The sequence below is a fragment of the Ambystoma mexicanum genome, chromosome 2q, assembly GCF_040938575.1.
Source record: "Ambystoma mexicanum isolate Mex_15411 chromosome 2q, UKY_AmexF1_1, whole genome shotgun sequence".
NCBI lineage: Eukaryota > Metazoa > Chordata > Amphibia > Caudata > Ambystomatidae > Ambystoma > Ambystoma mexicanum.
Window position 1 is genome coordinate 199,263,655 of NC_090924.1, and position 16,797 is coordinate 199,280,451.

Sequence of the window (16,797 nt, forward strand, 5' to 3'; positions counted from 1 at the left end):
GGAACCAACCGAATTTGTTGAGTTTAAACCAAAAAGCACATTCATGCCACCCATCAGTGTGCCAGCAATCGATATCTTTGAAAAAATGGTAATTTCTGATCTGTAAAAAATCAAATATGGAGCGCCCCAAAAGAAGAACTTAAGCAGAGGAGAAATGGCGTTAGTACACAATCTATACTCCAACGACAGTATTACAATAAGACCAACAGATAAAGGAGGAGCACTGGTGATACAGAACACACACTATTATGAAAGAGAATGCAAAAGGCAACTTGATGATCAGACTGTTTATTTGAGGATTGAACATGACCCTACTAATGACATTAGCAATAACCTGGCAATCCTCTTAACCAGAGCAAAAGAAAGGGAAATGATCACTAAAAAAACAAATCATTCTTACAGATATCGAGATCAACCATCCCACATTTTTATCTTTTACCAACAAGGTCGCACTGGGGCATAAAATTGTCTCGGGCACCAATGAAAAAGTGGCCCACATTTGCAAATTGGAATTCATTCCCTTTGTGAAGCTGTCTGAATCGAACCCAAGGGGGAGGTTTTTGATCAGATGCGATGCACACTGTTCATTTTGAAGAATATTTGTTCAGCAACACTGGTCAAAACTATTAGCCGCATTGTGAAGTAACTCATCAAACTGGCCCACATTGGCCAAAAAAGTGGCCCACTTTGACCGAAAAAACGGCCCCACACAAGCATTTTACGTTTTTGGTTCGGCCCTGGGCCTATTGCCCTATAAGCCAGTCCAAGCCTGTTTACCAAAGATACATAAAGGACTCACAAACCCACCCGGAAGACCAATCGTGGCAGCAACAGGAGGAATACTGCAACCTCTTGGGACTTATATAGATTACTTTCTCAACCCTATAATACAGAAAACAGAAACTTACGTCAAGGACAGCACACACTTCTTGAATATTTTGGAGAATGTATGATTGACTGAGAATGACATTCTATTTACAATTGATGTGACAAGCCTCTATACGAGCATCCCCCATGATTTGGGTCAAGAAGCAGTCGAGTGGCTCCTCCTGCAAGAAGGAGAGATAGGAGCAGCAAAGGAATTCATAATGTCTCTTTTGATCTTTATTTCAGCAAACTCCTACTTTAGATACAAGAATGACTATTACATCCAAACATCAGCCACTGCCATGGGCACCACCATGGCACCGTCCTACGCAAACGCCTTTATGTATCGCTTTGAAATGACCAACATTCTCGAAAAAGCACAATGGAAGGACAAGCTCAAACTATGGGGACGATAGATCGATGACATTTTCGGTATATGGCAGGACACAAGAGAAACTTTGGATGAATTTCTTCAATACATCAACAGCATTGACCATCGGATACAATTTACCTCTGAAATAGGGAACCCCGGGATACATTATCTTGACATTTATGTCAAAGTGCACAATCAACAGATCACAACTACCCTCTTTTCCAAACCCACAGACAGGAACAATCTACTGCACAGGATGAGCTTTCATCCACAAAACACTTTGCACAATTTAACTTACGGACAAATGCTTCGCCTCAAAAGGATCATCAGTGATCAGAGTGAATTTGAACAAGAACTAGTCAAATTGAGTAAGAAATTAGAAGATCGAGGATATCCAGAGGAAGACATTAAAAAAGCAACAGATAAAGTAGCAACCAAAACAAGATCAAGCACCCTTATCCCTAAAGATAATAGAACATCACCATCCCTAGTATACGTGTCTACATTTTCAACCCAGAGTATGCAAATTATGAGGTGCATCAATAAGCATTGTCAAATCTTGACAAAAGATGAAAGAACGAAAGATCTGTTTACCGACCCACCAACATTTGCTTACCAGAGTTCTAACAACCTGAGAGACCTTCTTGTGAATACACGAGATGACAAGCCAAGAAGAAGCAACCCAACAAAAAGAACTGGAACTTATCCTTGTCTAAACTGCAGCAATTGCAACAACATAATCAAAGGAGGTTTTGTGTTACACCCATATACAGGAGAAAAAATCCTGATAAAATGCCACGCCACATGCAATACTGAAAACTGTGCATATTGCATACGCTGCCCTTGTGGACTATATTACGTGGGTGAAACAGGCCGTAAATTGCAAATTTGCATCAATGAACACAAATCCTGCATATGAAATAAAAATACAAATTCGGCTGTGGCTAAGCACTTCAATGAAAAGAAGCATAACATTTCACAAATCAAATTTCAGGTACTGGAAGTTACTGCGAATACCTCCATGGACACCAAGAAGAAAAGACAACAGAGAGAATCCTTTTGGATTGACAGACTAGAAGCATTATCACCACGAGGAATGAACGATGAGTTTGATCTTAATTGTTTTCTATAATATTCCTAACCATAACATTTTTTATTATAGGTGAATACTCATGTACCTATGATCAAGGCACTATTATCAATATACTACAAGATTTGCAGATGATTATGATTTTATTGTTGATTACTCTGTGTTACCTATGATTAGTCATTTTGATGAATATCTCCATTTCTATTCATCGGCATTAGGTCTTGTGAACATCACTATACACATGCCTAGGTTAGCTTTGTGAGTGACTATTGACACGCTGGAGGTGACTAATATGAATTATGCAGCATCAATACACGTAGCTTTATATTGACACGCTTTGTGAGAGACCATTGACATGCCAGATGTGACTAATATGGTTTATGCAGCAACATAGCAAGTATCTTTACGTTGAATCCAATCTGAAGAACTAGCTTTTTTTAAACGTTTAACAGCCTTATTTTCCTGCCTTTTTTTAGTTTTTAAACTTTATTGTCCCACTCTTGTTGCACACTCGCGATCCATGCAGAAGTGCAGTTGTAAATACCTTATCTACAACACGATTCTTATCATCTTACAATAAGTTGTCATCATTACATTGTTGTTATGATCCTTAATATCCTGTTACTTATCAGTAACTCGACTTGACCATATTTGGAAATTGCCCATACCAAAATCGCCGGCTCGCGTTCACGCGTACGGCCATTTTAAGTATCAACGTTGCTACGGCAAGGTTTCACATGCATACAGAGACGGGAGCACAGTCTTGTGCAGACCATCACTTGAGCATCACATACGTTAGCGAGAGCAGCACTCAAAAGGTAAGCAGGACCCGCGCACACATAGCAAAGTAAAGGGCAGAGCAGACGCTCTGTAGTCACGGCAGAGCAGATGTTCCACGATCACTTTAGACACGCATTTACAATCATTACAATATTTCTTCTTGCAGCGTTCTGTGAATGCCCGACGATACAAAATCCTCACGCTCGAATCGAGCAGTAACAACATCAGCCTCAGGTCAGTGCCACAACTGGGTGAAGGTGGATGACTAACCAGACACTACCTGACTTTCTAAATATATCATTAAGCACACGCTTTAACGATGCCCTATGTCATTTAGTACAATGAGGACTCGTGAGGCACAGTAGCAATCAGACAAGTTGAATGAATCTAACAATGTGATTTATCTAAACCTAGAATAAGATAATTAACAATAAACCAGAAATGTATATGGATAGCTTGTCTTACAAAATTCACTGACAAACTGTTATATGTTTTCTCTTCTCTTTGTTATATGTACATGTCTGTCGACTGTGGGTACCCTGTTTTGCATAATGTATGCATACCTAATGCTTTGTTGAATATTCTAACATTAACATGTTTTTGAATGTAACCAGGCTCTGAAGAAGGAAATTATTTTTCCGAAATGCATTAGCCCTAGGTTATTTTTCTTTGCCAATATTTCAGCATATAATGAATTGGTGAAGTTTAACCAATCGTTAGCAAAAAATCAAAGAAAACAAAAGATTGTTCTCATGAATAAAAGGATTGTAAAGTAACACACTTAGAATCATCGTTTACTTTCAACAAAGATATAATATAAGCGATTTAAACCCTTCTAGGGATTTAAGGAGTGCGGGCCGCACCGATGGCTAACAAGCCTAGGTCCTTTCTTTCGCAGTATATAACGAGTGCCTGACACGGAGGCACTGTATAGTGGGCTGCACCCTATTAAGTATCACTACACTTAAGTGTACATCAGCAATAAACTAATCCAGCTTAGACTAGAGAAACAAGCTGTGCACCCTCTCCCACTCTTCAACTATAGTGAAACCTTTCCCTTTCAGTTATATCAAAGGCTGTCATGCATTCGTTAAAGTTCAGCGGTTCACCATTACTAAACAGTTGATGCAAGTGAGTGAGCCTCCCCAAGCCCGCCAAGAGTCAAAGCTTCTCACCTCCATGATCCCCGGATCAGTGTCAGCGGGCCCAACCCCATTGTTTCAGTGCCCTTCCTATGTAATAGAGTGTATGTTTGGTCATGGTCAGAAGCTTGCAATCTGAGGTTTTCATTACAGCCTTTTTCTCCATGTATGGAAGTTGTGAGAGTGTAACCGCAGAATATCCCTGTTCTATGCTTTTCCATTTCGGTTGCATCCCATCATCTGCCCAGGTCAACTCATGGGAGACATGCGCAGCTTAATTGTAATGTAACACGCCTGGGACTCCCAAGCCTCCTAATTTTGCCGGTTTCAGTAGTACCCTCCTTGAGATTCTCACCCGTTTCTTCCCCCATATGAACTTAAGGACTTTCCCCCATAGTGTGTGAAGTTCTGAATCAGGGACCTTTACTGCTCGTGCCAGACAGGGATACAGTAGCCACGGGATAAGATTAATCTTTACAGCTGTTACCCTGGCAAATAAGGAGATTTCTTGTCTATCCCACTTAATGAGATCCTCTGACAGCTCTTGAAATAGTGGTGGGAAATTACAGATGTAGATTTCAGAGATTCTCCTGGGAAGTTGCACTCCTAAGTAGTGAATAGATTCCCGGGACCATTTTATAGCGGTCAGACCGACAATTTGGGGTATCTCCTGTGGGTGCAAAGAGATGTTTAGACCATGTGATTTATCGTAATTAATCTTAAAACCCGAGATCTGACATCATTCCTCTAATTTGCCCAGCACCTCCCCCAGAGAGGTTCGAATACTCCACAGGGTTAGCAAGATGTCATCCGCTTAAAGAGAAGCCTTATAGCTTACCCTCTCCAATTTATATTCCCATTATGTTGGCATTATTCCTGATGTGGCAGGCTAGCGACTCCATACACAGGGCAAAAATGTATGGGAACAACGGACAGCCCTGCCGTGTGCCTCTGGAGATTAACCGTTTAGCAGAGAGTACCCCATTAATCCGGTTATAGGTCGATTGTTCCTTATAGACCTCCATAATCCATTTGCTAAATCTCGGACCAATCCCTATTTGCGCCCTAACCCCTTAAAGATAACGCCATCCCACCTGGTCGAACACTTTATGTGCATGAAGTGCAATTATCCCCTTATCAACCTCTGACGAGCACCCCACCTCCAAGAGACTCAGGGCCCGCCGCACATTATCATGCGTACTACGTCCTAGGATGAACCCCGTTTGGTCCCCGTCAATAATCTGTGGTAATACCTCCATTAGTCTACGTGCCAACATTTTAGAGAACATTTTTGAATCCATATTGGTGAGTGTAATAGGGTGGTAAGAGTCGCATAATGTTGGATGCTTACCTGCTTTAGGGATTAGTACTGTGTTTGAAACCCCCATGGAATGAGCCCCACTACTCAAGTCTAAAATTGAAATAAAAAGATCCACTAGGTGAGTAACCAAAATAGAGACAAACCTTTTATAGAAGGGTGCTGTAAAACCGTCCAGCCCCGGGGTCTTATTATTCAGAGATTTGAAGGCCCATTCTGCTTCCCCTATGGAAATCGGGACCTCCAGAACTTCCCTCTCTTTGGCAGACATTCTAGGCAGACCCGCCCCAGCTAAGTAGTTGCTCTGGGTGTCTATCAGACCATCCTCTGCTCGGAAGACAGTCTGAAAATGAGCTTTGAGTAGATCCCTTTTGGCGGCTTCCCACCTCTGTACCACCCCTTAGGAATCACTTAAGGCCAGCACTGGATTACGGTTTTGCAGTTTCTTCAGTTTCACTACCAGGAGACCATTTGCCTGATTGCCATTGGCGTAATAGTACTGTTTAGTTTTTAACATTGCTTGGGCCGTTCTCTCTGCCAGATGTTCCTCTAATATCTTATGAGTTATGTGCAGCGAGCGCAGAGCCGCCCGTGACCCCACATTCTTGTGTTCCTCCTCTCCTGTTTTTAGGTCCTGTTCTAGTTTCACCCGGATCAGATGCCACACTCTGGTGTATGGCACTGTCCTACTGATTAGTTCCCCCCTAGCCACTGGGTTCATGGCGTCCCATATAATTCCCAGTGGAGGTCCCAAGGCCTTATTTTCCTGAAGTAGTTAATTATTACCTCACTTATCTCTCTACATAGAACTGGGTCCCACAGTACCGGATCATGTAATTTGCTTGGGCGTCTAGTTCTCTCCTGGCTAGCCATGACAGAAATGGCAAGTGTGACTGGGGCGTGATCGGAGAGCGTCCGTGTATGTATCTCCACCACCCGACATATTGATACAGGTCACTAGAGAACAACAGAAGATCTAGTTGGGAGAAACCCCCGTAGACATGTGAATAGAAGGAAAAGTCCATCTCTTCTCCGTGGAATAACCTCCAAGTGTCCACCTCCCCTAACTCCCGAAGGAGAGATGCGAAGGATATGGCATGTTTAAAATCAAGCCTGGTTGGGGGTAAGGTCTTATCCACTAGGGGATGGGGCACCAAATTGAAATCTCCTCCCAGCAAAACCTGGCCCTCCACAAAGGGGAGAGCTTGTAGGAGGAAGTCCTCAAGGAAGGCATCTTGTCTTATTGGGGGGCATATAGGGATATTAGTGTGAACCTGCGGTGCCATAGCAGGCCCCTAACAAGCACATACCTGCCCAGGGCGTCTCGTAAAACCTTCATCTTGGAGAAGGGAACCTGCTCACCCAGTGGTATAGCAACTCCTTTTGTCTTTGTGGCAGCTGAGGCAATAGACTGTCTTGTGAAATGACCTCTGATACAACCTCTTTTCATCTCTCCAGAGTAAGTGGGTCTCCTGGAGAAGGGCTATGGATAAGGACATGTAATGCAATTTCCTCATTACCAACTTCCTTTTCATCTGGGAATTCAACCCTTGAACATTTCATGTGCACATCTGAATACAGTCCTCACCTTCCTGATCCTCCGTTACAGTAGCCATCCTTCCCGCAATGACCTTGAGTAATGCACACCTTCCCCCTAGATTCATGAGAACATACAAATGTAATGTGATTCAAAGTCTGCCCTACATTGTGTTTTTGTAATTATTCCCCCTAGCCTCCCTACAACCAACAATCCACCCCCCACCCCCCGATTGCAACCCCTCAACCCAAGTAACTGGAACAAGACATCTGTTTACAAAAAAACAAGGACTACAATGAACACACCCACCTCCTACCCCACTCTCCCCCATCTCTCCAAACCCCCAGTTTAACCATGCTCGACTAGAGCGAAACTCAGTGATCTAGTATCTTAACTAGGGATCTGACTTGGAAGGCACTTGTCTGAACCTAGCGAATGACCCATTTATCCCTTCCATCCTGCTATCCTGCTAGCCTTGCCCCCCCCTACTCTATGAGCCTTCCTCCCACATCCCACCTTTCGAGGCTCCTCTATCCCTATTACGGATAGTTTCACTTTCACTTCCACCAAGCGTACCAGGAGACTATCTTCTAAAGGCGAGTCAGGCACCGCCCATTAGTTCACTAGTTCCCAACCTCTTCCGGTCTTCCTGAGTGGAACCTTGACTTTTCTATTTCTGTCCCCCTCTAACCACTTCTGCGCTCGCTCTTGCCTAGCACCCGAAATTGGGATCTCCCCCACTGCCTCTTCCTCCCCAGCCTCCGCCTCTATCATAAGACTCTCAGCTTCCTTGAGTTTGAGAAGAAGAGAGCAGTGGGGAAACCCCACCTGTAGGCCATCCTTACTTCTAATAAATACAAATACAAATTCTTCATATGTGTGTATACGGCATGAATACATAGTGCACTCTCAGATAAAAGAGGGCTTCAGGGTACAGACCTACACATTAAGCAGGAGAGTGGGATGTAATGATACCTGAGAAAAATAACGTTCCCAAAAGTGATATGGTGGGAGGTGAGCGGGCGGCACAGCAGGCAAGTGATTTTACCTTTCCAAAGGTTCAGAAAATGTGAACGTGCCTCCACCCATCATTCCCTTGTAGGAATATGAATGTATGGGGCTAATACACGCGCCCACGGCAGAACTTCCCAAAATAGAGCAGCCCACATCAACTTCACCCACGCATAAGTGTACAACAATGAACTTGTGGGCAAAAAGCACGCTTGGAATTCATAAACATTTATATATGCACCATGAATTAATTATGTAATTTACTGAAAAAACCTTAGTAAAGGTGCAGCTGAGTTGCTCAGATTTAACACGACAAAACCGTTGACATTCAGTGGCTGTGGGAAGTCATGACCAGATTAACCTGGCATGCCCCTGTTGATGTCCCCCATAATACCATGTCCCCCATTATGCCAGTTTGTATGTCAATGTGAATCCCTTCTCTTAAAATATAGCATGGGCTTTGCAATGGGAACGCGCTGAGTTAAGCTGGTCATGACTTCCCACATCTGCTGAATTTCAAGGGTTTTGTTGCATTGAATCTGCGCAACATAACTGTTCCTTAACTAAGGTTTTTTTCAGTGAATTTCAAGGGTTTTGTTATTTTTTTTACGGGCCACTAGCCATGGCCTTCGCCCCTGACCATTGGCCCTGGCCTTTTGGTCGAGGCCCCTTTACATGTTGTCCTAATAGCTTTCTTCCGTTCCCAGTAGGTATGGCCTTCGGCCATAGCCATTGCACACTGCCTTTTTGAAAACTTTACATATTGTTCCAATAGGTTTCCTAAACGGGCCCACTAGCCATGGCCCCATTACATTTGGGCACACTAGCCTTGGCATTCGGTCATAGCCAGTGGCCACGGTCTTTTGCCTTGGCCCCTTGACATGTTGCCCCAAGAGGTTTTGTTGGGGCCGACTACCCATGGCTTTTGGCCATAGCCAGTGGCCACGCTCTTTGGCCATGTCCACTTTCCATATTGCAACATTGAGTTCCTTAAAGTAACCCAGTATCTAGAGCCTTCGTCTCACTCATTACCCCTACCTCACTGTATCTGTAATATTCCCCTTTTTTGTTGTATTGATCTCATTTTCTTGACTCTCTTTTTTTTAAATAAACCTTTTTTCTATAACCGCGGTTAGTAAAACTCTGATACTAGCAATAACTACAAATAACTCTGGTTATCCGTAATCGCCTGCAAATAACTGCAGTTAGCCAAAAAAAAGCACACAAAATCCCAAACTCGTCCTTGCCCTCCGAGGCACTCACCAAGTGACCCCCTCTCTCCCAAGTCGTTTTTCCCTCTCTAGCCCTCTCTCATTCCCCCTCAGGACTTGTCATTTTGTGTGTCGCACTTTCATTCCTGATCACGTTTTCTATTACAACTGTGGTTATCCCGCACAATAAACATGGTTATGTGAAAACATTCGAGCCCGTAACTTGGTCCCCAGCCTTTACTGCCCCCAACTCTCCAATTTCACATGGTATCCTCTTTCCCCCTCCCCACCTCTATCCTAATGCCATTTCACCCTTTTTCCTCTTCCAAATGACTTTTTGTGTCCCCTTTACACTTAATACCTGTTATAACCGCTGTTAACTCTTGCATCGAGCAAAGCAAAAAATAAATTGTGGCTTTTCATTTCTGAAAGGCCTCCGCTGCAAAGCACCATGGGAAAAATGTAGCTATTAATTTTGGCGAATGGGGCATCCCCTTCTCCGCCAAATATTTTAACAACTACTGGATGTAATAACCCCAGACCCCTCCCAGAAATCGAGTCAACGCTTCAGGCTCATGTTGTTTTGTATCTGGTTCAATTCCGTCCAGCGGTCTTTGCTGTACACCGTGCGGAAATTTTGTCTTTTTCTCTATTGGAAAATGAATGGGAGTAGCCCGAAAACAACATTGTTTTCTCTCTTCATAACCTTTTCATTTCTTAACGAATCTTACCAAAAAAACCTTTGTTTGCAAAATATCAGCCAAATCCGTCATGCAAGTCAAATGTTATTAGCAAGTCTATTTTCGTGTTTCCTACGGAACTTGATACTCAACTTAACTTCAGTGTTGCAGCTGCTGCACTATAATATAGACCGATCCGGTTGCTCCCATACATATTAAAGAACCCTGCAAGCATTGGCGGGTGGAACAGAAATGTGGGCGAGCAGGCACTTTTTAGACCCATTGTTGCCTTCATTCACAATGAAGAGCCGCTGGCAGAAAAAGACCCAGGAATATCTCATGTGCCCCATAAACACAGCTGCGAATGAACCTATAAAACGGTTTTACGCGTTTCCTTTCATCATGGGCGCGCTTCATGGCGCCCAGATAGGAGTGCAGAAACCCCACCATTAGTCAGGGGGCGTTATGCATTCCCCTCTTTAACTGGCAGTAGCATAGGGCTGTGAGGATCAACACCACTTTTAGTGAGGGGCAACTGTGAAGGAACTCTCAGTGTCGTCAGAATTGGGCTTTGAAAATCCACAGCACTTTCTGTAGGGAGCACCTGTGTAGGCACTCAATAAGGAGCTCTAGCATAGGGCTGTGAGGAACAGCACCATTTCTAGTCAGATGCACTGTTGAGGCACTTCATAAGCAGCACCTTTGAAAACCAACACCACTGCCTGTGGAGGCACCCAATAAGTAATGCTAGGGTAGCTTGGGGAGGACCAACACTTCATTTAGTAAGAAGCACCCGTGGAGGCACACAGTGAGCGGCATTAGCGTAGCACTCTAAAACCCCCTACCAACTTCAGTAAAGAGCATGTTTGGAGACACTCAATAAACGGCGTTAGCATAGCGCCCTGAGAACTACCACCAGGTGCAGCTGTGAAGGCATTCCAGCATTATCATCTACTGGGGGGTCTGGGACAGTCAGGCATAGCCGCTAGACTCCCCACCCAGCGTGAATCAGACACAGCCACAGAGTCCATGCAGTACTGAGTCTGCTGAGACCCACATGGCAAGGTAGCAAGGAGTCAATAGATCACGTGATGCTTTGGGAGTTCCTGGAAACCCAAACCCTCTTCATCCTCTGGTTCTGCAGCACATCAGACTTCTAGATCCTCACCCCCACCCAGTAATCCAACTCCTATTCTGTCATCGCTCGTTAAGCCTGTCTAGCAAATCACTGCCACCAGACATCCATGCTCACAGAGGCTATACCCAGGCTGACACCAATGTAGTCTCCCACTTGACCGGCTTCTCCATTTGAAGTAAACCATACGTTTACAGTAACATAATGTGACTGTATTTGTGTGTTGGCATCCCTCCTCATGTAAGTGGAGGGACCCCAGGAGTTTTAAAAGGAAGACCTCCCAGTCCTGGGACTCAATGTGTGATCCCCTTATCAGAGCCTCAGCTCACACCTGGCTCCAGTCATCAACTCTCCCTCTCTAAACTGCAAGAGTCTATTGACGCATGCTCATCTGCCAAGGGAGCCAGAAGCGATTGGTTAACTTGCATGCCATTCAACCTAGGTCCTCCCAAGTTACACCACTGTGTCATCTTCCACTTCCTGTGTGGAATGATGTATTGGTCTGATGGCATTACCGTATGCCGCTGTGGATGGAAAGTGACGAGGGGGAGTGCTGGAAGAGATCAGTGTTGACAATTGACAGATACCTAAGTTGAAAATGAGAAAATTAAGCGTGCACCGTCTTTTGAACAATTCTTTTTAATTCCTGAATTCAGTTCAAATGTACTATTAGGTTCTGCCAAAACCTGAATTGCTCTCGACACAGTCTGCATACACGACTTGGGGATCACCACCAGACTTGGTTGCACTCAAGTATTAAATACTACAGCAAACGTATATTCAAGTGAAGTAATATTTTCCAGCCCTTATATCTGCATCCTTCATCCTTATTGATGTTGCTCCTTCTATAGTACTTGTAAAAAATAGTGCCCAATGTATTTTGGACCATGCGCCCTTCATCAGGGCAATCTCTGGCATCGGGCGCCAACTTGTGGCATAGAAAAGCATTTATCTAGGGAAAAACGTCCCACATCGTGGATGCTGTGTAGCCAAGAAAGCAGTTGCTAGATCCTCACCAGGATGAGGAAGATGTCAGAGCGCTAACAGCCATTCATACTCGAATCCTGCGATTTACACAAAGAACAATAAAGCCTTACACACAACGTTGACCTGCTTAGCACTGCCCCCTGCAGAGAAGAATATGTCACTGCAGGTCCAGCAATTGGCAAATGGAATGCAAAGAATGAACTGCTCAACCAGCCAGGGAGAGAACATTACTAGTCCTTTATTTGAGTCAAGGGTCTGGCCAGGACCATGCTATAAAGTATCAAAACTGCATGGCGACACAGTGCAACCTCAATTAAAAACATAGGATGTTCTCAGTTGCACAATTCCAAGCTACAGAGACAGAGGTGACCAGGGGGCTCCTTTGTTAGATTGTTCTTAAAATACACAGAAGAAAAGAAGTGTGCTATTGTATACTATATGCTCCCAAAACATGTGTTAAAGCTTTCCTCCATGAGGAACCACCATTGCTACATTGTTATGTAAGATGGTGAAAGTAAGCAACATCTAGTAGACTAAAAGGAAACTGAAAAAAATGTGTATTGCAATGTGTAGGCTTATTCGTAAATTGTCAGAAAGGAAATCCCTCAAAGCAAAGATCTGCAACCTGTGACTCTCCATATGTGTTCGACTACAACTGCCATGATACTTCACCATTGACTTCACTGGCTAGGACTGATGGGAGTTGTTGTCTGTAACCTCTGTAGAGCCAATGGTACAGGTCCCTGTTTTGAAGAGATGTATAGCCATCTTTCCATTGCCTTTTGACTTTTTCACGGTGATTTTAGCATCCCCACTTCAAAAGGCACATTTGCTCCACAAATGCAACTATTCGCAATGCAAATGCATGAAACAACTCAATATCTAAAGCCCTACATGACTCCAAGCACCTAGAGCTCTCAGCTCGTCCGCACGAGGAATGGCATTACCCAGGCGGGCATTTAGAATGACTCTATATAACGTTTTGATGGAATTTCCGTTGACATTCAAACCCAATAGTTTCTTCTTTGTGGATTGCCTGAAAACTAGAGTTGGCTTTACGAGTCAGTGGGTTCATGAGCCCATTGTACAGGAAATACATGAGTTAAAACGTTTTTTAAAAGACTAGCAGCAGTCATTCCAAGATCCAATAGAGGGCACTCTAAATCTGCCTCCCGAGCCAGTGGATTCCACGCCATGCTGGACAGCGACCTGCCTCATGTGACCATCTCCAGACTGGAAGGAGAAAACTAGGAAACAGTCCATCTCATGCAACGCTCCGGTCCTCTGGAACTGCATCCCGGTGGCAATATGGCTGCCCCAAGTCGGCTTCAGTTTAGGAAACAACTGAAGAGCTGGCTATTCCAATAACACTTTGGTATAATCTAAATTCCAGCCACCTACTGTTCCATATTTTGTACTCTGATCATTGTTACTAATATTGATTTGATGATTTGCTAAATGTTAGCTACCAATGTTTTGCTCTACGTCCTGCACAGTGCTCTGTTGCTCTCGACCTAGGTTTGCACTATAAAAATATATAATAAAACATATCATTATACAAATATGATGGTCTCACTGGACCACAACTCCGTACAATCACTGGCCCCATTGCCAGTCATAGGTTATCCATCAGCCATGACTAAAACAATGGAATGCAGTGAAATCACCTTTTCTAAGTCATCTAATAGCAGCTTATTTATTGCAAATAAACAAATACATATTTTCACTTATTCATTTTGGCGCAATTTGAGCTCACTAGGATTTAGTGGAAAGGATTTCCATATGTCAGTAGGATGGCTGGATGAAGGCAGTGGGTTAGAAGGTGACAGGACAGGGGCTGGCTGATAATGGGTTTCCAAATGGAAGTGCACATGGACTGGCAATGCCTGGAAGGGGAAGGGTGGGCTGTCGGGCAATACGGGGGACACTAGCGAAGGAGACACGAGAATTGAGAGTGGGATGAGGGGAGGAAGGAGTATTGAAGGGGGCATCACCGGGGTGGGTACACCCCCGCCCCAAACCATGTCTTCTGCACTTTGTGGAAATACTGACGCATGGTTTAGCTTTACGTGTAGATGTCCAGGTGTTATTTGTGTGACACTGACATCTGGAAAGGTACAGAAGACAACTCGCTTTAGTTGTATTGGTTGTGTGGGTTAAGAGAGAATGAGTTACCATGTTGAAATAAAGATGTAAAGTTGTAGCTATACTTGCATCTGACGAAACATAGTATGATATGTACTCTTCGGTGCTATAGGAACTCACCGGTTCAGACTTATTGATACTTGTGCAAATTAAACAGTCTCAAGTAGGCTGAATAATAACACTAACAGTAGTAATAATAATAATAATATGTTCTTATATAGCGCTTCGTGCCAGATTCCTCCCCCGACGAAGCACTGTACCAAAAAGGTGTTATAACACTATTTTTTACATGGTACTTGCCATTAAGTTGAAATGAACAGGTCCTGCATTCCTTAAGGCAAGGGTTTGCAACCTTTGGCTCTCCAGATGTTTTGCACTACAACACCCATCATTCCTAGACATCATAATCAATGGTGATGGGTCATGGGATATGTAGTCCAAAACATCTGAAGAGCCACAGGTTGCAGACCAGGAGACCTGGGCATTCCAATAAGCTGGCGGTAACGTGCATGTTTAGTCGCGTTATGAGGATCCTGAAATCAGAAAGGGAAATGGCTGCGGCTTCCGCGACAAGTCTGACCCTGTGTGTCTTAAGATATTGTCATTGCGCTACTTCATAACTATGATAGCTTCATTTCCTTCCGCAGCATTTTTAGCGGATTCGCTTCAGCGCAAGAATCGCTGAAGAGTTTCTCTTTCCCGCTTTGGGGTCCATATATTAAACCACAGTAAATGCAGGTGGACATTAAATGGCCGCAGCCTCTATTTCCCCAGAATCCCTCCGCCGTTAAATAGCGGCATAAAGTATAGGCCCTGGCATAAAAATAATCCCTGCTTATAACTTCCACACGAGTACCCCTGCTAACAAGAGAAACAACAAAGCAGGCTTCCCAATAATATTTTGCATTTATTTCCAGCAATTATTATTCATTTTTGCACAGCCATGAGTCATCGGGCGCTTACTGCCGCAGGAATTAATGTTGGCAATTAAGGAAATGCATGCAGATGAGCAAGCGGGTGAGCGCGTCGCGTAGAATGCTTATGCTGAGCAAATCCGCCCTCAGACGCAACTCTCTGTGGTAACATTTTCATTAAGAAATAATGTTGGCACTTACATAAATTTGAGTTCAGACTCTCTCCTGACCAAGACTTCGCGAAGCCGCTGGATTTTTGCCATCTCCAGTTCGATTTCCTCCGGCATCATCGTTGTTTCCGCCATTGAGATGATGTCCAGTTGGTCTGTGGATTTGGAGAAGACACAGAATTAGTGAAAGTGCTGAAGCACAAGGCCAAGAGCAACTGCTGAATAGACACCACAATCCCCACACATCAGAGAAACGTGAGCAGGAAGGCCGTGTGGAGGTGTCATCTGCCACTCTTTCAAGATGTCGGTCGGGCCAAGAACCCTTTGAGAGGTCCTGGGGTTACCTGCAACGGTGAGTGACATCCGTGACCTCGTTGATCCTTTTGGGGTTTGAAAGGAACCTGTCAAAGCACAGGTGCAGATATCCTTGGTGCAGAGGCAGGAAGTTGCACAGGCTTATACTGCACCCTGGTCCTGACTTTGAGAAGGGATGGGCGATACCATCCATAACTGCACCTGACTTCCCCCCAGCGTTCACTGGCCTACTTTAGAGCACTCAGCTAACCCTGTGGCTATACAACTCCATGTGGATCTGATCTTGTCAGCCTAGGGTGAATTGGCCTCTTCTACCTGATACTATGATCAGCAATTATTGTGGACGATTCTTCCTCGCCTTAATCCAGATACCTGTATCGTAGCTGTAACAGTGTCATTGACCTCAATTACACTTTGTGCAAATGAAACACCTGGTTAACTAACTGCATCTGAGGTCAGGAAGTTGCCTACATCTGTCCTAACTTAGAGTACCTCCACTGGCTTCCTTTTCAACATCGTATATTGTTTAATGTTCCATGCATCATTCATAAAATGCTGTTTGGACTTGTACCACCACTTACTTTAATTAATCAATATTTAATAACATACTTAATACCAGAGACCAGTCTCTAAGCGCGGTACCGGGATTCAAACCTGTGTTGGTCTGTCTTTTCTCTCACCGCCTGTGCTCTGCTAACCCGCCAGCACTAACAGACCAGGAAGTTGGGTTTATGTTCTTAAAGATACCTGAACATACCATTATATCACTGATATGCTATTCGCCAATGTCTTAGGGCCTCATTACACGGTATGCGGTAACCATGGCGCTTTTAGCGCCATGGTTGCCGCCGGTATTTTACTGTGTCCGCCTTGGTGGATGGCGGAATTACCGCCCTACTCCAAGGTGAGCGGGGGCGGTAATTCCCCATTCACCAAGGCACTTCCCCATTCCTATTTTTGTCCCCATAGGGCTCAATGGGAATGGGGAAGGAGCTAATTACGGTATCGCAAATTGCGGTACCGTAATTAGCACCAAGGTCCCTTTGCGGGCCTGTTCCTTAACGGCTGCTAAAACCAGCTGTTGAGGTCGTGTCCGGCAAAGGGACCTCGTAGTAAGGCGGT

At 44.2% G+C, this 16,797-nt stretch overlaps 1 protein-coding gene across 2 annotated transcripts in view; it reads right to left on the bottom strand.

The window, feature by feature from the left end:
• Positions 1–16,797, bottom strand: part of BMERB1 (bMERB domain containing 1) — a 1,034,991-nt gene that overhangs the window by 419,512 nt on the left and 598,682 nt on the right. For both annotated transcript variants that reach the window (XM_069647125.1, XM_069647126.1), the window contains exon 2: positions 15,392–15,515. In XM_069647125.1, the coding sequence (XP_069503226.1) occupies positions 15,392–15,515 (124 nt within the window). The remainder of the gene's footprint in view (positions 1–15,391; positions 15,516–16,797) is intronic.